Source organism: Pagrus pagrus, assembly GCF_965226575.1.
Source record: "Pagrus pagrus genome assembly, chromosome: 24".
NCBI classification, from domain to species: Eukaryota; Metazoa; Chordata; class Actinopteri; order Spariformes; family Sparidae; genus Pagrus; species Pagrus pagrus.
Genome location: NC_140206.1, coordinates 5,382,948 through 5,405,424, shown reverse-complemented (window position 1 = coordinate 5,405,424; position 22,477 = coordinate 5,382,948). Strand labels below are relative to the sequence as shown.

Genomic DNA, 22,477 nt, shown 5'->3' with positions numbered 1-22,477 from the left:
GTGTATCGTGCTGTGCCGGTGCCGTGGTGTGTACATTAGATAGACGGCTTCTTGGCACTGTCGTCTGTAGCGCTGCCTTCGTGGGTGCTGTACCGTAGGTGCTGCTGTGCTGTGTTTTTGTGCAGATACTCGTGCGTGTGTGAAAGGAGTCAAATGCGACATGTGAGGGTGTGTGAACTAACAATGGATCACCGGCAGTGTTCCCTCTAAACCAGAGTCCAGTCTTGTGTCACGAAAGATGATGCAGATTTTACAAAATACTTTTTTTTATGAGTTTGTGGCGACAGAACTGGATATTTTCAAGCAAAAGAATATCCTTTCCTTACCCTAACCTAAGTGTTTTTGTGACTAACCCTCACCAAACCATAAGCACAGCGTTATCGCAGCAAAACAATTTAAATTGAAGCTAAAGAAATGTAAAGTTTCAACAAAAACGTGTTTTGCAGAGCTGGAATTGCAACAATTTATTCCAGCAATTGGGTTGCGAAAATTAGCAAATTGTAATTTTTCAAAAAATGTTGTCATTTTCTAGGCTAAACGATTTATAGATAAATTGTGAAAACAATTGGCTGATTAATTGATAATGAAAAATAATCAATAGCTGCAGCCCTATCATACAGTACATTAAGTTAAATTATAATGATTATTAGTAATAAACTTTATTTGTGCAGCACATTTCATACATAAAAGCATTGATTGTAAATTCTGGATGGATACAGATGGTTCAAATGATAATTTGGCCCACTGCCGATACAGATTGTGTTTTTTTTGTGTTAATTTTGTTTTGTTTTTTACATGTTTTTCCCCGTTTTGTGCCAGGGAAATAAAGAATTTGATTTAGTAAGTCCCAAGCTGATGTCTTTGCAGGTTTTTGGGATTATCTGCTGTAGATTTTTCCAACTTTCTGTACACTACTATGGTAAAAATAATAGTCCATAATGGTTGGAAGACTTTCTTGGGAGAATACCCCAAGACCTTGTTGCCAAATCCGTGCAACTAAGTCTTCCACAAACCAGGAAAAATACGTATTATTTGCTAATATTTGCCGATACAAATAACAGTATTTGACAACTTATACATCAGTGCATCCTTACAAAAAAAACCCAAAACATGACATTTAAATTTAATTACAAAAATAAAGATTTAAATTACAAGGAAGGAAGGACAATCAACTACATAACCAATATTAAAATGTTCAAATACATACAAAAAATAATAAATAAGTGCAAACCTGCGTCCTCTTCCATGACGTGAGACTGCCTGGCTCAGAGTGAACTCTGGTCACAGGTGTGTGTTCGACACCAGGATCTGTTGCTGCAGTGTTTAGCCGGCTATGTCTGTGAGCTTTGCTTTAAACTGTATTCGCTGTCAGTCTGGCCTTTATTACACTCAGAAAGGTGGTGCATACAAGGTGGGGAAAAGATAATAGATTTTAAACATTCAATATCGATCTCATGCTGCATTCACGTCATTTGACAAGAAGCCGATGAGACGGAAATAATAATTTCTGTCTCATCCCACATGACATGAATGAGGCATCTGTGCTCTAATCTTTGTTAAATTCATGACGATGTGCTTTTATTTTGGTGTCGGGTTGGTGCTGTTTTGGGTGTGTGTTCTTCAGGAGGCAGGTGGAGTGGGAGGCGGCCAGCAGCCTGATCGAGGGGATCTGCCTGACTCTGCAGCGACAGCCAATCATCTCGTTCCTGCCGCACCTTCGCTCGCTGATCAACGTCTGCGTCAACCTGGTACGAACACACGCACACAAGACGCCACAGATGCTTCTATATAAATCCTGTTCTCTGAGTGTTTGTGTGTGTGTCGTCAGGTGATGGGTGTGGTCGGTCCCTCCAGCGTGGCCGACGGACTTCCTCTTCTCCACCTCAGCCCTTACCTGTCCCCTCCGCTGCCCTTCAGCACGGCGGTGGTCCGACTGGTCGCCCTGCAGATCCAGGTCGGCCTCATCTCGACTCATCTGACTCCTCGATCAGCAACACCAGGTTGTGCACAATTTTAATTTCTTGCTTTTTTTTTTCTCTATCCCAGGCCTTGAAGGAAGACTTTCCTCTCAGCCATGTGATCTCACCTTTCACCAATCAGGAGAGGCGAGAGGGGATGCTGCTCAATCTGCTCATTCCCTTCGTGCTGACAGTCGGCTCTGGAAGCAAAGGTAAAATCTTAGAGGCATCTGAATAGAAAAACAGAAAAACAGAATAGCTAAAAAAAATGTAAACATCTCCCGTTAATGTCCCTTTGCAGACAGCCCCCACCTGGAGCAGCCCGAGATCTTCCTCCTCCTCCAGACGGTCATCAACATCCTCCTGCCTCCCCGCATCATCTCCACCTCCCGCACCAAGAACTTCATGCTGGACGCCTCCCCGGCTCACTGCTCCACGCCGGGCGACACCGGGAAGGATCTGCGCAGGGAGGGATTAGCCGAGTCCACCAGCCAGGCTGCGTATCTGGGTAACGAATGACAAGTGACGCCATTTTGTAGCCTCTCTTCTTCCTACTGCTTCTCATCCTCTTCTCTCCCGCAGCTCTGAAGGTGGTGTTGGTTTGCTTTGAGCGCTCGTTGGGGAACCAGTGGTACCGGCTCAGCCTGCAGGTGAAGGAGATGGCTCTGAGGAAGGTGGGCGGCTTGGCCTTCTGGGACTTCATCGACTTCATTGTCCGAACCCGAATCCCTATCTTCGTCCTGCTGAGACCTTTCATCCAGTGCAAGGTAATGTCTCTCTCCTCTTTCGCTCATTTGCTTTGTTTCTTCGTCTTCCTTACTTTATCCATACTTTATGTTTGTGTCCGTCTAGTTGTTGACCCAGCCCGCTGACTCCCAGGAGGAGATCACAGCGCGTCACCACATCGCCGACCAGCTGGAGCGTCGCTTCATCCCGCGACCTCTGTGCAAGAGCTCCCTGTTTGCAGAGTTCAACAATGAACTCAAGATCCTGAAAGAGGCCGTGCACAGCGGCTCCGGTCAGACAAACAGCAATTCTTGAATTGTTGGCGTTGAAAACTGTCTTTTCACTCCCTCCAGGATTTTACTAGCTTTTTTAGGGATTGTTGCAACATTTTTCTTGTTAATTGTGAGATGTTTGTGTCACTGGAAGCTACAATGATCGGTCAGTTTTGTGGAAATTCACAAGATTGGTTGCGTTTGCGTTATTTGTTGTGATCACGACATCCTAACCTCCTGGAGGGACTGTCCTTTATAATCTTCTGAATGTTAACTCGACTGTTCAAGCCTCTGTGTCTCTGTTTTACCCGCCCAAACCGAACAGCTTACCAGGGCAAGACGTCCATCAGCACGGTGGGCACCTCCACGTCAGCGTATCGCCTCAGTTTGGCCACAATGTCGCGCTCCAACACCGGCACCGGCACAGTTTGGGAGCAGGACAGCCAACCGTCGCGGCAACCCTCTCAAGACACGCTCAGCCGGACCGACGAAGACGATGAAGAGAGTCAGAAACATTCAAATCTTACTTGCGATTTTCTTTCATGTTCGTAGAAATTCAAACTGAACTCCGTCTCCGTCTCCCCCCAGATGACTCCATGAGCATCCCCAGCGTGGTGAGCGAGCACGAGGCCTTCCTGCCGAGGGTGATAGCGCAGCGCCGGTTCTCCAGCCACGCCACCGGCTCGGCGGCCTCGCAGCCCGAGGCCCCCCGCACCACCATGCTGCCCAGCCACAGGTGACACACACACACACACACACACACACACACAAACAAGCACAAGAAACTTTACTTCGAGCGTAGTTTCTTTTAAAGACAGGAAGAGTTTTGGTTTTGAGGTCGAACTCAACCAATGATGTTATTTCTGTTTCCAGAGCAACGATGCCTTCAAGAACTGTTCATGTATGATCAAATCTGGGCTTGTTCATGTAATATCTTGAATTAAAGGGACAGTTCACCACAAAATCAAAAACACATAGTTGTCCTCTTTTTCTTTTCTTTTTTTTCGTTCCGAGTGGCTGTGTTTTGGAGATATCGACCGTAGAGATGTCTGCCTTCTCTCGAATGTAGTGGAACTGGATTGCACTCGGCTTGTGGTGATAATCCACAGACCTTGGACAAGAGATGTGTAGTTATGACAGCGAGGGATGTCGACATTAATTCTCCTCAGCCGAGCTGCATCCTTGGCTGGCTCAGTTCATGTTCGCCAGCCTTTAATTTCTAAGTAGATACACGCTCCGTTCTGTGCAGCGACAAGGAAAGAAAATAGTTGGGCGAGACCTTACAGATCAGCAATGGTGTTTGTTTAATGGTGTGTTCACCAGCAGTGAGGAAAGTTTGACCACAGGATCGTTTGTGTTTGTTCGCGTTACTCATGCAGTGTCTAGCCGCCCCAGCCGGCTAGTTTACTGTACTGTACACTAGTTGTAAGATAACGCGACTAAGCAATGGCTTTGTGGTTAAATTCAGGTCAACTCTCACTGAATTCAGCACTCACCAAAGACTTCGGTTCTTTCTCTTTTTGACCCTCGCCTCTCTGTGATGTCTTCAGTCAGCAGTCAACATTGCAATACATTAATGCGCTGCTGCAGTCGGGCTGATAAACAGGAGTGAAGATGCATTTTTAATCTTAAAAAGCAGCTCATAATCACTCACAAGGGCCTCATTACCTATTAACTAGGACCTCATGAAGTGTTTCTAGAGGTGGTTTTCTCCATAACTCTGGATGAACACACACCACGACAGGTAAGAAGACAAATGTGTGGGGTTTTTTTTTGTTATTTTGGGGTGAACTGTCCCTTTAACATTCTCAAAAATGGATCAACCAGTCATATCCCACAACCACAGTCATTTTTTTCTGTATATCTCTGTTGATTTATACTGTTTTTTACTCGACAGTCTCAACATTGTGAAGTAGCTAAGACTCTTGGTAAGAAATGAAGTTCTGGTCAGAGCCCGGGCTTCCCGCCCCGGCTCCAGGGGCTCAGGGACTTAACGGTTCTCCACTACACTCCCGTAACTCCCGTTCTCCCCCCTCCGCCCCCCCTTTTTACAGTGAACCCAATGTGCTAGATGAGTCCCAGGGCCTTCTGCAGGAGGGTAACCTCTCTAGGTACAGTGGCCCTCTCTCTGTGTGTCTCCCATTGGTGCGTTCTTGCATCTGTCCGCCAGCGGGAGGGGCATCGCCTCGGGACGGCCTCCTCTATTGGCCGCCTCGCCGTTGATCACTCATCCACATCCAATCAAATCGCCTCGGCCCGCCACACCTCCCCCCACCCCCCCCCCTCACTTACCTGTCTCTATCTTCGCTCTGTGTGGGTCCAGTGTGCCTTGTCTCTATCCCCTACCTCCCCCCCACCTCCACCCACTTCCTGTTGAGCTCCACACTGACCCCTCATCTTCTCAGCTCATCTGCTGTGCTATCCTAACCGGGCCCCTTCCTCCCCCCATCCTAAAAAAAAAAAAAAAAAAGGGGCCCCCTCAGCCTCGGGGCCGGTGAGCTCTGCCTCTGTTTCTCCTCTGTTAGCTGTGGGTCTTTACAGTTGATGTGCCATCAACAAAGTCAGCCTCTCTCCCATCGGTGCCATGGTGTTTCATACTGTTTACGTGTCTATCAGGCTTCTCGCTGATCAAATTGGGCGTCCGATTCTGGATACCAATCTGTAGGGGCAAGGGGGAACTGGGGTGGCAACCGTAAAAATAACTAAAAAAGACAGTTCTTGTTTTTGGGGAACAAAATTTGGTTTCACGGTTTGATATCAAATAATTTAAAGGGAGAAATTTTGATTAAAACGGACAAGTTTCTCTTGTCGCCGTTGCTGCTCCAGCCCCTACTGTCCCCCTGTCGTTGTTTTCAGTGTACGAATCATAGCAGCACTGTTCTCTTCTGCACTGTGATTGGGTGTCTCGTAAAACATACTGTGTGTGTCGTGCAGTGAGTGAGTGAGTCAGTAGAGTAGCAGCGGTCGTATTGTGGTCAAACATGTGGTCAGTATAAGCGGGGCACAGCTTCCGGACGCTTCGTGGTGATGTGTTTCTGTGTGTTTTTGTACGTGTCTGTGTGTCCATGTGATTGGTTGTACCAGGGTCGCCAGCGTGCAGAGCGAACCGGGCCAGCAGAACCTCCTGATCCAGCCGCCGTTAGGGAGAAAGCGAGGCCTCAGACAGGTGTGGTGATCCACTGTTTCTATAATGTTTTATTATTATATTATTATTATTATTATTTAACAATTATAATACAACAGGTAAAGAGGACGCAACACGAGGATATAATTAGAGGAGTGCCAGTCCTATAAAAAATAATTTTAAATAACTTTGAAAAGCTATTAAAAGAAAAAAAAAAAACATAGTGGAAAGATGTCATTTCTGCAAGGCCAAGAGAGGAATTTCTCTTTTATAAGGAAACACAACATCTTCAACTGTAACTGCAACAAATGATGACAAAAAATATGCATATTTTATATATTGCACAAACATATTTTCCAATATATTCTATTTAATATCACTTTTATTCACTTTTATCCAATGTATGGACGGATGGAATAATTCTCAGTTGCTGACTTCTTTTTTTAATGAAGACGTTACATGAAAAGAAAAAAAAATCCTGTATGAGTTTATTTAGTTTTTCTCTTCAGATTAAAATTTCTTCCCCAAAACTACAAAATGCACCTTTAAATTCTGTCCTCATAAATAAATAAATCACTGAGAGGAATGATTATGACTCTTACTTTGGTTAAAATCATGTATTGAAACCCAACTGTGACGTCCCTGCAGCTGCGTCGCCCCCTGCTGTCCATCCCGAAGACTGAACCACGTGGTCGATCCGGAGCGAGGCTCTCCACGACCCGCAGGAGCATCCAGCCCAAGAACAAACCACTGGGTAACGGCAACACGTGTCTCATCTGAGTGTGTGGATGTAGAGAAGTGACGATGAAAACACGTTTGTCTGTCTTAACGTTTTTTTTTTAACAAAATGGTGATGTCACTGAGAAACAACCGAACTTACCCTGCACTTCAGATCAACACACAACGAGCCAAATCTAAGCGATGAATTCCGTTAATCGTCTTGATTGAAATGTGTGTGTGCTGACTTGAACTGACCCGTCCTCCCCGTTCACAACCTCTGTCTTTGTTCCGATGCTGTTTGTTGTCACCAGACTGACTCTTCTCACTCTGTTCTGTCTCATGCCTTTTGTTTCGAAATAAAGAAACTTTATTGGACTGTGAAGGTGAGACACGACCCTTAAAACCCTTCCTCTCCACCCTGCAACGGCCCGCCCCCTTTTATATCTGCAACCTCACCCAATAGGGCGCTCTGCATGTCTGTCTTGCATCCCTTTCCCAGTCCCCCCTGCCTCCACCCTTCCCCCTCCTGTCCCGTCCCTGCCTCCACTCTCTTTGGTGGTGCTGATGTGTTAGCGCGTCGCTAGCGGCCGCTGTCGGTTTTTTTCACCACGTGCGCCTGTGCATGTGTGCCCACAGCGCATGGAGACCAGAAGAGGTCGGTGACCTTTACGGAGAATCAAGGGCAGACGCCGTCCACGCCCGGCGCCGTGGAGCCTCCGGCCGAGGGCAGGAAGGCCAGTCCTGCCCTCTCGAAGTCCCCGACGCTGGAGGTGCCCTCCGCCTCGTCGGCCACGGTCACTGCGGACCTGCACGGGCCTGCGAACACACAGGTGGGACGTTAGATATGTCATTAAACATTTATTTTTTTTGGAGGTAGTGGTGCACTTCAGCCTCTTGTGGTCAAAATGAGTATTACAAAAACAAACACTGCAATTAAGTTTCCTGAAAAAAAACACTGTGTCTCATGTTACAAGCTGAACCTTCAGGATCAAAGTGTTTTCTCACCCAGGTCCCTTCAGTCATAACCAGCAAGGAGAAGAGGGAGCAGTGGGGCCTCCGCAGCAGCCTCTCCCCTCCCCCCTCCATCTCCCGCCCCTCCACCCCGACACCTCCATCCCGAACCTGCTCCCCGCTGCCCCTCTCTCGTACCTGCTCCCCTCTCCCCTTATCCCGCACCTCCTCTCCTCTCCCGCCGCCGCTCCCGGTCCTGGGCACGGCACCGGCCCCCGGTCCTCCGCCGCCTCCGCCTCTGCCACCGGCCCCTCTCCTGCCTCCCCCGCCGCCCGGGCCTCCCAGGATCAGAGAGAGCCCCGGGGACGAGGACACGACGGCGCTGCTGCCTCGCAGCGACACCCTGCTGCAGCTCAGCGAGGACGACGGCACGGAGAACCCCCTCCTCACCCCGCTGCTGTCGGCTCCCTCGCCACGCCGGTCACCTCGCCGGTTACCCCTGCCTCTCTCCCCCGTCGACCTGGATCTGGACGAGTCTCACGTGTGAGAGGATTGTATTTTTCTATCTGTAGATACCTGCAGGGTGCGCACACATTTCTAAACATTTAAGAGCCACAACAGAGAAATTAAGTAGTGTGAAAGGACGGGAATGTAACCCTCTGCCTCCGACTTGATTTCTAAACTTAAGTGTTCATTCCTAAATGTACAAAAAAATCCGTCCTGTCTCTGTTGGTCTCTTATCGTATCTCAGTGTTGAATATCAACATGAAAATCTGTTTTAATGGCTACAAACCGTGAGGGTTGAATGTAAACTTCAGCAGCAGTCTACCGTATTGCTTTGAAACATGAAACCATGTTGGTCTGTTTAACCCCAAAGATTTATTTTTCAATCGTATTCATGTTATACAATGGACTATTCATGCTGGTGAATTAATTATCAAAGGAAACCAGAAGATATTTAACTAATTAATACTAGATTTAAATGATGTCTATAAGCAGAGATCTATATAAAGAAATTGTATAAACAGTGTATTAATTCTAAAGCTGTGGGTGAAATGAGCCTTTATATTAAATGATATACAATAAATTTAAATGACAGTTTATTAAACATTTTATGTGATCATATGGAACAGGAGCGAGAGATGAGAGATTTTATATTTAAGAAGATAATCGTACTTTTTTCTGTAAAACTGTAGAAATGTTCATGGAACAAGTCGAGTAAGTTACAAGTAGCCACAGCTAGCCGAAGCGCCCGGAAGAAAAGGATATGTTGACATTTCATATTCAATATAATTTACTTTACCTACCGTTTGACTCGTCATGTGATTTGGTGACTTCAAATCACCTTTAAGTTGCATATTTTAATGCATTAAAGTATAAATAAATCTATTGCACACCTATCAAAACAAATATATATCACATTTCTAAAGCTACGGACTGTAAATGATTAAAATATGCTAAATTGCCGGAGAAACCCTTTAAATTCAGTTGTGTCTTTTATTTTATTCAGGTTTTTCAGTGAAACTGCACAGGTAATATTGAGAAAATGCAGATTTGAACATTAATTTGAATTGTTTATTGTACATTTTAATGCAGTTCAGTGTGTTTTGTGTCTCTTATTTGTGACCAAAGACTGTATCCTCCATTATTGTGTTTCTCTGTGGTCAAATATATCAACTCTGACATAACATTTACTCAGAATCAGTCAGTTGTCCTGATTGTTGTTGCAGTGCTGGTTTTGTTTCCATGTCTTGCGCACAGACTCCTTTTTTAAAATTTTATTGCAACTGTGATGAAGCGATGCAGTAGATGGCCGTTACCTCGTTGTTCATTCCATGCCTTAACAGAGAAATATTACTGTCGATATCATAAAAGTTTAAATAAGTTTATTGTGAAAACCTCGTACCTCCGAAAGATCTGGATATTTAATATTGTCAAACTATTTATTTTAAGATTAAATACACATTTTTTTATATGTAAAACCCTGCTTTCATTTAAAATTCTGTCACAGTCGATTCATAACTGATCATATTGCTGATGATGACGTTGAATCACATGATACGGGATCGATACGTGCCATAATCCACACCAACGCACTGTGAGTGTGTCGTTATCAGCTGCTTTCTCTGTACTATACGTCAGTGCTGTGTTCATCATTCTTTCTTTGTGAAAATATTGTAATCACATGAGTACATAGAGATCGTGTACTGTTTACTTACGCAGAGGAAATAATATTTAAAGTGTATTTATCATAAAAACACGTTAGCTTATTTAAGACCCCAGATGTTGGACTTTTACGACGGAGTGTGTTTCGTGTCCTGTCAGTTTCACTCAATTTGATTTTTCATGATGCAAAACTGAAATGTCATAAAACACAAGTACAAAGATGCTTATTAGTCAGAGGGCCGTCGAGCTGTTGGATCTGATTTCCCTTTAAATGTGTCGTGTCTGTGTCAAATTATGTCTTCTTTGTGCAAAGTTAAGAATATTCTACAGTATATCAGAACATTTCTGGAATATCTAAATAAATGGATATTGTTTACAATGTTTTTCAAGTTTCCGTCCATTTCTTTAAGCGTGGAGAGAAAAACAGCAATAGTTCTGGTCAGTTTGTTACAGAAAATATATTGTTCAGAATATATATCAGAAGCTAGAAGTGAGAGTTTCCTCTGTCCTGTCAGGTTTATGCTACATATTTTAGTTTTGCTGCTTGAATGTGCGACGATATTTACAACAAACCTCAAATCCAGTGTGAAATAAGCAACTCTCAACTTCTAACACATTTTCTTCAACACTTGACACTGGAGATGATACCTATGTATTTATACTTTATGTTTATGGAAACGACAGCTGCTGTTATTTACAAGAAGGTACCATCATGATGAATAGCTCAGTGTGATAAGTTCCTACTGATGAAGACCAGACATCTGAGGTTCAAGTCCAACCACATCTGTCTTGTGAGTTTTAATTCCTCAAGGTTTGTCCACAGCATGTGAACAAGAAATACAACAACCAACCATGAGTGACTAAGCTCCAGGTGTAGCTCATTAGGATAAAGTCTTTATCAGCAACATACCTGGATATCTGTGGTTCAGGGTTCAACTCCAGGTTGACCTCAATTGAAACTTTTCTGTGGTTTCGCCTCAAAAGCATAAAAACAAGTAGCAGCAAACCTGATTTTCATAGAGCTTGCAGATAGCTCAATGAGAAAGATCCTTGAGTGGCATCCTCGCAGCCTGCTGAGGTCAAGGGTTCAAAACTTGCTTTTGCTCAAAAACCTTTTACACATTTTCTCCTCAGTAGCATGGCGTAAAAGGAGTTGTGTGTTCATGACCTTCTTCAAAACATATAAGATTCAAACCTACAATCTTTGAAACTCTAAGCAATCTTCTCACAACCTGAGCTATTTGAACAATGAAGCCTGACTCTCAGAGGTTTTTTTTACCTTTGGAGATCCGGCCTTCGAAGTTCATTGAGTCGACATCCTCAGAACTTCTGATCAGTCGTCTAAAATGCTGAGGTGCTTCCACTGTATTTCTTCAAGCTTTCCACTTTTTCTTCTGGGCACCCCTTGTCAAAAGTTAAAGACTTGTGTGGGGATTGAACCCAGATCCTTAAAAACTTGAGTGTTGAGCTGTAACACTGCAAGCTATTTGATCAGCTGAAGTTTTAAGGTGTTTCTCAGATATTTCTACCCTTCCTCTTTTTGTTGGACTTAAAAGTTGACATCTGAAAAAACTCTCAAGTTAATCTTCTGAAGGTATTTGAAGAGGTACATGTTCTTGGATTTGGACTTCAAAATTCACAGCTTCTGATCAGTCTTCTTGCCTGCTGAGATATATTGACACTCTAATCCTTATTTTTCAACCAACCTCAAAATTCACAGATAAGAGCGGGAATTGAACCGAGGTCCTTTAACTCTCTAAGGTAGCCTCTTAATAACCTTTGACACTGTTTCTCTGAGGTTCTCACCTTCCTCTTGGTCTTGGATGTCAAAATTCACAAGCTCACCTAAGGATTGAACCCACATACATCCTCACAACCTGCGGCCCGACTCGACTTTAATGAAATACGTTCCCATTTTTCATTTCATTTGACTTTAAAATGACAGCAAGCACAAGTCACTTTGCGTAATAGTTTGGGTGAAGTGGAATTTGGTGGAATTTGTCACTGATTTACATTCATTTGTCCGGCAGCCAAGTACACAAGAAGCTAAAAGGCAGGCGCCTACTCAGGCTGTGGAGTCAGTTAATGTTTGGAAAGCACAGTGTCAGTGTGATCCACAATGGCTCTCAGTATACCAGGTCTGATAATGATGGTCGCCTTCTACTTGTTGGTGTTTGGAATTGGCATCTGGGCTTCTGTGAAAGCTAAGAAGATGGAGAGAAATGTGCATGGTAGTCGCATAGAAGCTTCTTTATTGGCTAACCGGAGGGTCAGCTTGGTACTGGGTGCATTTACAATGACAGGTGAGTTTACATTGGACAAATTATATGTAATGAAATTGCTGTGAGGACGTTTTTTACTTACTTTGCCCACTCTCAACCACTAAATGTGGTGTTTTTGGTGAACATTGTTAATAACAGTAAACAAAACTTTTAATACCTTGGCTCTGCGCTTTGTAATTTTGATATTTTGTTCTTACAAACATAAGATTTCACTTTACATAAATAATAATGTTGTATCTATATTGTTAAGTTTCACATGTAAGTTCTGTTTTGTGATATATTCATGTTTTGTATATGGTATATTGCATGAAAGCATGAAAACAAAATTTCATGTGAAGAAACATTTGGAGGAGGCCATGATCAAGTAGCTGTTAGAGCTCTACATGTAGATTTTTAGGATGTGTTCGATCCTTGATCAAAGTTTTGAGATTGAAGTCTGTTTCCAAAAAGTAAAAGTCAAAAATGTAAGAATTACTCTGGGATTAAGTCAGATCAAATAGCTCAATGTGTTAGCAGGCTGATGAGAAGTTCTGAGGATGCTGGTTCAATCCTTGTGCAGTCTTAGAAAATTTTGAAGGTCAGGTTACAGAAGGAAACAGTGACAACCTCTGAGAAACAGGAAAACACCACATGAACAAGTAGCTCAGCTTGTAAGAGGATTGCTTAGAGCTGTGGAGATTGTGGGTTTGATCCTTATGAGATTCAAAGACTTCTGAAGTTGGAAATTCTTCTTTTTCCTTTGGTTTCCCTTCACAAAAAACAAAACAATTGGGCTGAATAAAAAAAAAACAAAAAAAAAAAACCTTCATATTTTTCCCCTGCGGTTTTTTGAGTAAATTCTTTGGAGTTCTTTGTTTTTTCAGAAATTCATCGGAAAATGCTCAGAAATTGTTCAGAATTGTTCGGAAATTGTTCAGAAATCTTGGGAAATTCTCCGTGTATCTTCAGAAAATTTCGGGAATCTTCGGAAAAAATCGGAAATCTTCGGAAAACGTCGGGAATCTTCGGAATTCTTCAGAAAATGTTCAGAATTGTTCGGAAATTGTTCGTGAATCTTCGGAAATTCTCCGGGTATCTTCGGAAAATTTCGGGAATCTTCGGAAAAAAATCGGAAATCTTCGGAATTCTTTGGAATTCTTCGGAAATCTTCGGGAATCTTCGGAATTCTTCGGAAATCTTCGGAAAACTTCGGGAATCTTCGGAAAACTTCGGAATTCTTCGGAAATCTTCGGGAATCTTCGGAAATATTCGGAAAACTTCGGAAATCTTCGGAAATGCTTCACTTTCCTTTGGTTTCACTTCACAAAAATGCAAAAAAATGTCTGAATTAAAAAGGAAGTTCTTCATATTCCCCCCGCGGTTATAAAATAAAATTTGATTTCCTGGAGGGACTTGAACTCACATCTCCAATCTCAACACAATTGCTTATCTCACTGAGCTACCTATGCAACTGCTTTGATATACATTTTTGTGTTTCTTATATTTCACACTTCTGAGGAAAAAACATGGAAATGAGCACAGACACAAGCTGGTCTTGAACACACAAGTTCTAAATCTACCAAGCTGGGTGCTTACTTGTTGGAAACAGTGACAACCTCTGAGAAACACGAAACACCACATGAACAAGTAGCTCAGCTTGTAAGAGGATTGCTTAGAGCTGTGGAGATTGTGGGTTTGATCCTTATGAGATCAATTGGTCTGAATTTAAAAAAAAACAAAAAAACCTTCGTATTTTTCCCCTGCGGTTTTTGAGTAAATTCTTTGGAGTTCTTTGTTTTTTCAGAAATTCTTCGGAAAATGTTCACAATTGTTAGGAATTTCTTCGGGAATCTTCGGAAAATTTCGGAAATTCTTCGGGAATCTTCGGAAATTCTCCGGGTATCTTCGGAAAAAAAATCGGGAATCTTCGGAAAACTTCGGAATTCTTCGGAATTCTTCGGAAATCTTCGGGAATCTTCGGAAAACTTCGGGAATCTTCGGGAATCTTCGGAAAACTTCGGAAATCTTCGGAAATGCTTCGTTTTCCTTTGGTTTCACTTCACAAAAATGCAAAAAAAATGTCTGAATTAAAAAGTAAGATCTTCATATTCCCCCCGCGGTTATAAAATAAAATTTGATTTCCTGGAGGGACTTGAACTGACATCTCCAATCTCAACACAATTGCTGATCTTACTGAGCTACCTATGCAACTGCTTTGATATATATTTTTGTGTTTTTTATATTTCACACTTCTGAGGAAAAAACATGGAAATGAGCACAGACACAAGCTGGTCTTGAACACACAAGGTCTAATTCTACCAAGCTGGGTGCTTACTTGTTGGAAACAGTGACAACCTCTGAGAAACAGGAAAACACCACATGAACAAGTAGCTCAGCTTGTAAGAGGATTGCTTAGAGCTGTGGAGATTGTGGGTTTGATCCTTATGAGATCAATTGGTCTGAATTAAAAAAAATAAAAAAAAAACCTTCGTATTTTTCCCCTGCGGTTTTTGAGTAAATTCTTTGGAGTTCTTTATTTTTTCAGAAATTCTTCGGAAAATGTTCAGAAATTGTTCGGAAATTCTTCGGGAATCTTCGGAAAATTTCGGAAATTCTTCGGGAATCTTCGGAAATTCTCCGGGTATCTTCGGAAAAAAATCGGGAATCTTCGGAAAACTTCGGAAAGCTTCGGAATTCTTCGGAATTCTTCGGAAATCTTCGGGAATCTTCGGAAATCTTCGGGAATCTTCGGAAAACTTCGGAAATCTTCGGAAATGCTTCGTTTTCCTTTGGTTTCACTTCACAAAAATGCAAAAAAAATGTCTGAATTAAAAAGTAAGATCTTCATATTCCCCCCGCGGTTATAAAATAAAATTTGATTTCCTGGAGGGACTTGAACTGACATCTCCAATCTCAACACAATTGCTGATCTTACTGAGCTACCTATGCAACTGCTTTGATATATATTTTTGTGTTTTTTATATTTCACACTTCTGAGGAAAAAACATGGAAATGAGCACAGACACAAGCTGGTTTTGAACACACAAGTTCTAAATCTACCAAGCTGGGTGCTTACTTGTTGGAAACAGTGACAACCTCTGAGAAACACGAAACACCACATGAACAAGTAGCTCAGCTTGTAAGAGGATTGCTTAGAGCTGTGGAGATTGTGGGTTTGATCCTTATGAGATCAATTGGTCTGAATTAAAAGAAAAAAAAAAAAAAAACCTTCATATTTTTCCCCTGCGGTTTTTGAGTAAATTCTTTGGAGTTCTTTGTTTTTTTCAGAAATTCTTTGGAAAATGTTCAGAAATTGTTCAGAAATTGTTCGAAAATCTTCGGAAATTCTTCGGGAATCTTCGGAATATTTCGGGAATCTTCGGAAATCTTCGGAAAACTTCGGAATTCTTCGGAAATCTTCGGGAATCTTCGGGAATCTTCGGAAAACTTCGGAAATCTTCGGAATTCTTCGGAAATCTTCGGGAATCTTCGGAAAACTTCGGGAATCTTCGGAATTCTTCGGAAATCTTCGGCAATGCTTCGTTTTCTTTTGGTTTCACTTCACAAAAATGCAAAAAAATTTCTGAATCAAAGAGTAAGATCTTCATATTCCCCCCGCGGCTATAAAAGAAAATTTGAGTTCCTGGATGGACTTGAACTGACATCTCCAATCTCAACACAATTGCTTATCTCACTGAGCTACCTATGCAACTGCTTTGATATACATTTTTGTGTTTCTTATATTTCACACTTCTGAGGAAAAAACATGGAAATGAGCACAGACACAAGCTGGTCTTGAACACACAAGTTCTAATTCTACCAAGCTGGGTGCTTACTTGTTGGAAACAGTGACAACCTCTGAGAAACAGGAAAACACCACATGAACAAGTAGCTCAGCTTGTAAGAGGATTGCTTAGAGCTGTGGAGATTGTGGGTTTGATCCTTATGAGATCAATTGGTCTGAATTAAAAAAAAAAAAAAAAAACCTTCATGTTTTTCCCCTGCGGTTTTTGAGTAAATTCTTTGGAGTTCTTTGTTTTTTTCAGAAATTCTTTGGAAAATGTTCAGAAATTGTTCAGAAATTGTTCGGAAATCTTCGGAAATTCTTCGGGAATCTTCGGAAAATTTCGGAAATTCTTCGGGAATCTTCGGAACATTTCGGGAATCTTCGGAAAACTTCGGAAATCTTCGGAAAACTTCGGAATTCTTCGGAAATCTTCGGAAAACTTCGGAAATCTTCGGAATTCTTCGGAAATCTTCGGAAATCTTCGGAAATGCTTCGTTTTCTTTTGGTTTCACTTCACAAAAATGCAAAAAAAATGTCTGAATCAAAGAGTAAGATCTTCATATTCCCCCGCGGTTATAAAAGAAAATTTGAGTTCCTGGCTGGACTTGAACTGACATCTCCAACCTCAACACAATTGCTTATCTCACTGAGCTACCTATGCAACTGCTTTGATATACATTTTTGTGTTTCTTATATTTCACACTTCTGAGGAAAAAACATGGAAATGAGCACAGACACAAGCTGGTCTTGAACACACAAGGTCTAAATCTACCAAGCTGGGTGCTTACTTGTTGGAAACAGTGACAACCTCTGAGAAACAGGAAAACACCACATGAACAAGTAGCTCAGCTTGTAAGAGGATTGCTTAGAGCTGTGGAGATTGTGGGTTTGATCCTTTATGAGATCAATTGGTCTGAATTTAAAAAAAAAAAAAACCTTCATATTTTACCCCTGCGGTTTTTGAGTAAATTCTTTGGAGTTCTTTGTTTTTTCAGAAATTCTTCGGAAAAAGGTTCAGAAATTGTTCAGAAATTGTTTGGAAATCTTCGGAAATTCTTCGGGAATCTTCGGAAAATTTCGGAAATTCTTCGGGAATCTTCGGAAATTCTCCGGGTATCTTCGGAAAATTTCGGGAATCTTCGGAAAAAATAGGAAATCTTCGGAAATCTTCGGAATTCTTCGGAAATCTTCGGGAATCTTCGGAAAACTTCGGAATTCTTCGGAAATGCTTCGTTTTCCTTTGGTTTCACTTCACAAAAATGCAAAAAAATGTCTGAATTAAAACGCAAGATCTTCATATTCCCCCCGCGGTTATAAAATAAAATTTGATTTCCTGGATGGACTTGAACTCACATCTCCAATCTCAACACAATTGCTTATCTCACTGAGCTACCTATGCAACTGCTTTGATATACATTTTGTGTTTCTTATATTTCACACTTCTGAGGAAAAAACATGGAAATGAGCACAGACACAAGCTGGTCTTGAACACAGAAGTTCTAAATCTACCAAGCTGGGTGCTTTCTTGTTGAGCTATGTGTTTAGACAGCAAGAATAGTGTTTGCTGTTGCCTTTCTTTAAATTTTAGTAGTAACAGCAGAACGGTTTCATTGAAAGACTCATCGAAACACTCGTCACGCACCAGCATTATATCTACACTTGAAGCCTTAACTGTGCTGGTTCATTGTTATATTACCTGTTCACATTACTGAAGAGAAAACTTAACATTTCCAGTAAGGTGAGCCTGGATTTGAATCTTGGACCTCAGATATCAACCACATCTGATGTTCATCTTGTTGCGATATTTCTGCTATGCAACCTTATCCACAATGAGGTTGCACAAAAAATGTGACAGATATCAGAGGATTGAAGCTTCGACCTTTTAAACCTTTTTAATCCTCTTACGCCTTGAGCCAATGAGAAAGAGACAAAGACCTTGTCATTTTTAAAGCTTTTCACTCAGAATTCTTGGTGTTGGACCTTAAAATTCACAGAGGATTAAATATTTGTTTTTGTTTTTCGCTCGGTTTCACACACAAATACAAAAAAAATCTCTGGAATTTGAAAAAAAGAAAGAAATTCAGACTTTTTATTTACTCCATTTCATGCGAAGAAACATTTGGAGAAGTCCTTGATCAACTAGCTGTTAGAGCTCTACTTGTAGATTTTTAGGATGTGTGTTTGATCCTCACTCAAAGTTTTGAGATTGAAGTCCGTTTTCCAAGAGTAAAAGTAAAAAATTTAAGAATTACACTGGGATTAGGTCAGATCAAATAGCTCAGTGTGTTAGCAGGCGGATTAGAAGTTCTGAAGACGTTGGTTCAATCCTTGTGAGGCTAAGAGAATTTTAAAGGAAACAGTGAAAACCTCTGAGAAACAGAAGAGACCACATGAACATTTTGAAGTGCAACACATAAAGTCAAGAAGAAGTGAAGAGGACTTTGTTCGAGTCCTGCCTCTTGTCAGGACCTCGAGCATCACAGACGATCCTGGTGGATAGAGGGCTGTGAAGCAGATTTTCATGGGTTAGCAGCTAAATGAAGAAATGAAGAAACAAAGGCTCTTTAAAATGTTACAAGAAATAGACCACACATAATTCATTAATAAGTTTTGAATAATTACCACCACATTAGTTTCAACTTGAGGGCCAACCAACTAGAGGGACTTGAACTCACATATCCAATCTCAACACAATTGCTTATCTCACTACTACTGATTTGACATATGCAACTGATTTTTTTCAGGAGATTTTATTTGTTTCAATATGTGAAGCAAAGTGAAAGTCATTTGTAGGGGAGTTTTTTTTTTTTTTTTACATTTTTCATGATTGAAACCTGAAAAAAAGGAGAAAAAAACCTTTGTTCAGAAGAAAAAAACCTTCTTTCAGAAGAACATTTTTTTTAAGGAGAATTTCTTTGTTTCAATATGTGAAGTGAAAGTGAAAGTGAAAATCTTTTGTTGAGGAGGCTTTTTACGTTTTTCATGATTGAAACCTGAAAAAACAGAGAAAAAACCTTTATTTCAGAAGAAAAAACTTCATTTCAGAAGTTTCTCCTTTTTCAGGAGAAAAAGGCATTTTTTTCAGGAGAAAAAACATTTCTTTCAGAAGATTTTTTTTTTGTTTCAACATGTGAAAATCTTTTTGTTTTTGACACATGAAAAATGTTTTGACCTTCAATTTTTTTTTTTTCTCCTGAAATTATTTTTCGCACATAAAACCTTTTTTTTCCCTGGAAAAATAAATCCATGTGTTTTCACAGATAAAAAACATTAAGGAACTTAAGAAAGATTATTCTGGCAAAACTGTGTCATTCCACCAGTTCTGAAATCATAAACACAGGAGAGAAAACAAATTAGACCAGACACAGAAAATGGATCAACAGAAGAAAAAAAAAATGCCCCTCAGGGTTTCTGTAGGTTTCCTTTGTAGAACATTTCAAAGTATTTATTCCATCTCTGTATGTTTATTTCCTGCTGCAGCTACTTGGGTCGGAGGCACCTTTATCATCGGTGTTGCAGAGTCGGTGTATGATCCCACCAAAGGTCTGGTCTGGGCTCTCGTTCCTCTGCAGGTCTCTATTTCCTTCATTATCGGTAAGACTTCACTGGGTATGAATCCCAGGAGGCTTTAATAAGAACACTTGATTTCTAAGTGAGAAGTTTAAGGAGATCTTTGACAACATTTGGAAAAATATTGTTGTTGTTAAGCAAAAATCCTCTCCTCTTTCTGGCAGTCATTTGCATGCAGCCCCCATATTTTAGTCAGTGTTGCAGGATTTGCAGCCTGCTTTGCTTGTCAAACTAATTGAGCTTCTTCTTGTATGCAAATAAACCCTCAGAGATTCTTCTGTCAGAACAGAAAATATATTTTTCTCTGGAGTAGAAATGTATCTAATTTCAAATTCAAACAGTAAAAGGCCAGGGAACAGTCTGTTCTGGTATCGTCTTCACTCAGAAAATGTTTTCTTTCTCACTTTTTTTTAATAAAGGTGGACTGTTCTTTGCAAAACCAATGAGGGAGAACAATTACGTCAGCATGATGGATCCATTTCAGAGAAAGTACGGGAAAACGCTGACTGCGGCTCTTGCCGTTGTTCCAGTCATGGCTGAAATCATCTGGATTCCTGGATTACTGATTGCTTTGGGTACAAACACACTCAAATGCACTTCTTCACCGTCTCACTCATTTAATTCACTATTAATTTTTTGTGCCATGTGTTTGTTACAGGAGCGACCATGCATGTCATCTTGGATCTGCCTTTCAGCATCTGCGTCTGGATCTCCGCTGCGGTGGCGATCATCTACACTGTCCTCGGAGGTCTCTATTCAGTCGCCTACACTGATGTCGTCCAGCTGTCACTGACCCTTCTTAGCCTGGTGAGTTTCACAGTGTGACACTCCAAGAAATCAGATTTCTCAGCACAATGAATGCACTAATGAGATCACACTCCTCTCTTCACAGTGGCTGTGTGTCCCTTTTGTTTTTGCAAGCGATGTCTACACCAACATCACGAAAACGGCCTTCAACCACACACATCGGGCCCCCTGGCTCGGCACGCTGGAGTCTGATGAAGTCGGGAGATGGATCGATAATTTTCTAGTGATGGTAAGATGAAAGATTTCACACTTTATTCTGTCATGAACACAAACACACACTCGGCTTGGATAAACTCAGATGTTTACCGACGGGAGGAGAGCTCAGAGATTACTTTTACACTTTTGGGATGCTCACTCCTGTTAATCAACCTGACTGCAGCAGCGACCCTCAGAGGAGACCTCCATTGTCGGGTGTTTCTGTTCTGTAATGTTGAGGAGATGGGAAAAGGAAGAGAAAGAATCTGATGCTCTGGTGAGTGCTGAGTTCAGTCAGAGATGATCTGACTACTGTAGTGACTCAGGCACAGAAGTTCCTCAACGAGATAATGTTTAAAGTCTTATACACGTTCCTTATTTTCTGTTCCGACCCAAAATATTTTGGTTTGTTCCACATTTTCCGTTTTCCAGACTGTGGGCAATATGGCGGTTCAGGATTTCCATCAGAGGACTCTCTCCTCCAGCTCCACCTCCACGGCCAGAATCATCTGTTTCATAGCAGCAGGTGGAGTCATCATCGCTGGACTCCCATCAGTGTTGATCGCAGCTGTCGCAGCTTCCACAGGTAAATTTATGACTTTCGTGCTTCGTGGTAACTTCAACATGCCAGAGTCGTAAATGCACACTTCTTCTTTTTCTTTTGTGCTTCAGACTGGAACTCCACCTCATATGGTTCCCCCTCTCCATACGAGCGAGGTGAGGCGGCCATGGTGTTGCCCATCATTCTGCAACATTTTACCCCAACCTATATTGCTGCTTTTGGCGTCGGAGCTGTCGCTGCCGCGGTGATGTCCTCCGCTGACTCTTTCCTCTTGTCTGCCACCACCATCTTCACCACCAACATCTACCAGACCTTCAGGAGTCAGGTATCAGGAACTTGGGGGATGGAAGAGGGGAATTTATACAAACATTTCATGCATCTAAAATAATATTCTGTCATCCAGGCTTCAGACAAAGAGCTGCAGTGGGTGATTCGTCTCTCGATATTGGTCGCAGGAGTTGTGGGGACTTCTCTCACCTCCCTGGACAGCGGCATCTTGGTGTTCTGGATCCTGGGTTCAGACTTGACCTACACTATTATATTCCCACAACTGATCTGCGTCCTCTTCATTGAGATGTCTAACGGTTACGGGGCGATCGCAGGCTACCTTGTCGCAGTGGTGATGAGACTGTTGTGTGGAGAGCCGTTGTTCGGCCTCCCCGTCGTCCTACAATTCCCAGGTTGCACCTTGGAGGATGGTGTTTACATCCAGCGCTCTCCTGTCAAAACCATCTGCATGCTGGCTGCTCTGGTCTCCATTGTGATGTTTTCATATGTGTCGTCAGTCCTGTTTAACAAGGGGATCCTTCCTGAGAGGTGGGACGTGTTGAAGGTGAAATCACAGGAGGTACTGACAGCAGATGGCGCCAGAGACGACAGATTTGTTTCTGCACCAATGCTTGATACAACATGCTGAATTCATTTAAGCCATTTTTGCTTGTTTTTTGGTTGTTTCTAATATGATACTGGTTTGGCATTGACTTTAATATGATACAAAAAAAAGTTTAAATTTAAATTAATAGTTCTTGAGAAAAAAACCTCAGAATTCTGAGTTTAAGTCAGAATTAAATGTTTAAATTCACAATTTATGACTTTAAATTCATATTTTTTTTAAGGAAAAAAGTCAGTATTCTGAGTTTAAAGTCACAATTACATTTTTAAATGAATAATTTCTGAGATAATTTAATATTTTATGAGCGAAAAAAAAGTCAGAATTCAGTGTTTAAAGTCATAACTTCTGGTTTTTAAGTCAGAATTTCTGAGACAAAAAGTCAGAATTTTGACTTTAAAGGCAGAATTAAATGTTTAAATTCATATTTTCTGAGTTTGAAGTCAGAATTTCTGAGAAGAAAGTCAGAATTCAGTGTTTAAAATCATA

General features: G+C 41.5%; 2 protein-coding genes across 13 annotated transcripts in view; both read left to right on the top strand.

Annotated features, from left to right (window-relative positions):
• The window catches only part of unc80 (unc-80 homolog (C. elegans)), a 42,511-nt gene extending 32,211 nt beyond the window's left edge, over window positions 1-10,300 (top strand). For 9 of the 12 annotated variants that reach the window (XM_084346994.1, XM_084346992.1, XM_084346993.1 and 6 more), the window contains 14 exons: window positions 1,625-1,748; window positions 1,829-1,954; window positions 2,047-2,170; window positions 2,260-2,466; window positions 2,541-2,725; window positions 2,811-2,976; window positions 3,282-3,461; window positions 3,545-3,692; window positions 5,011-5,067; window positions 6,041-6,122; window positions 6,729-6,834; window positions 7,163-7,183; window positions 7,437-7,630; window positions 7,810-10,300. In XM_084346994.1, coding sequence (XP_084203120.1) covers window positions 1,625-1,748; window positions 1,829-1,954; window positions 2,047-2,170; window positions 2,260-2,466; window positions 2,541-2,725; window positions 2,811-2,976; window positions 3,282-3,461; window positions 3,545-3,692; window positions 5,011-5,067; window positions 6,041-6,122; window positions 6,729-6,834; window positions 7,163-7,183; window positions 7,437-7,630; window positions 7,810-8,298 — 2,209 coding nt within the window. In that variant the 3' untranslated portion in view covers window positions 8,299-10,300. The remainder of the gene's footprint in view (window positions 1-1,624; window positions 1,749-1,828; window positions 1,955-2,046; window positions 2,171-2,259; window positions 2,467-2,540; window positions 2,726-2,810; window positions 2,977-3,281; window positions 3,462-3,544; window positions 3,693-5,010; window positions 5,068-6,040; window positions 6,123-6,728; window positions 6,835-7,162; window positions 7,184-7,436; window positions 7,631-7,809) is intronic. The other 3 variants (XM_084347002.1, XM_084346996.1, XM_084347000.1) reach the window with 2 other exon arrangements.
• Window positions 10,301-12,036: 1,736 nt separating this feature from the next.
• LOC311253543 (high affinity choline transporter 1-like) lies at window positions 12,037-22,021 on the top strand (the record flags this gene model as incomplete). The annotated part of the gene is made up of 8 exons (XM_084347579.1): window positions 12,037-12,220; window positions 19,446-19,559; window positions 19,955-20,110; window positions 20,194-20,342; window positions 20,428-20,571; window positions 20,970-21,123; window positions 21,210-21,424; window positions 21,503-22,021. 8 exons carry the CDS (start codon window positions 12,037-12,039, stop codon window positions 22,013-22,015), a joined length of 1,629 nt encoding a protein of 542 aa, XP_084203705.1. The 3' UTR covers window positions 22,016-22,021.
• Window positions 22,022-22,477: the final 456 nt, after the last annotated feature.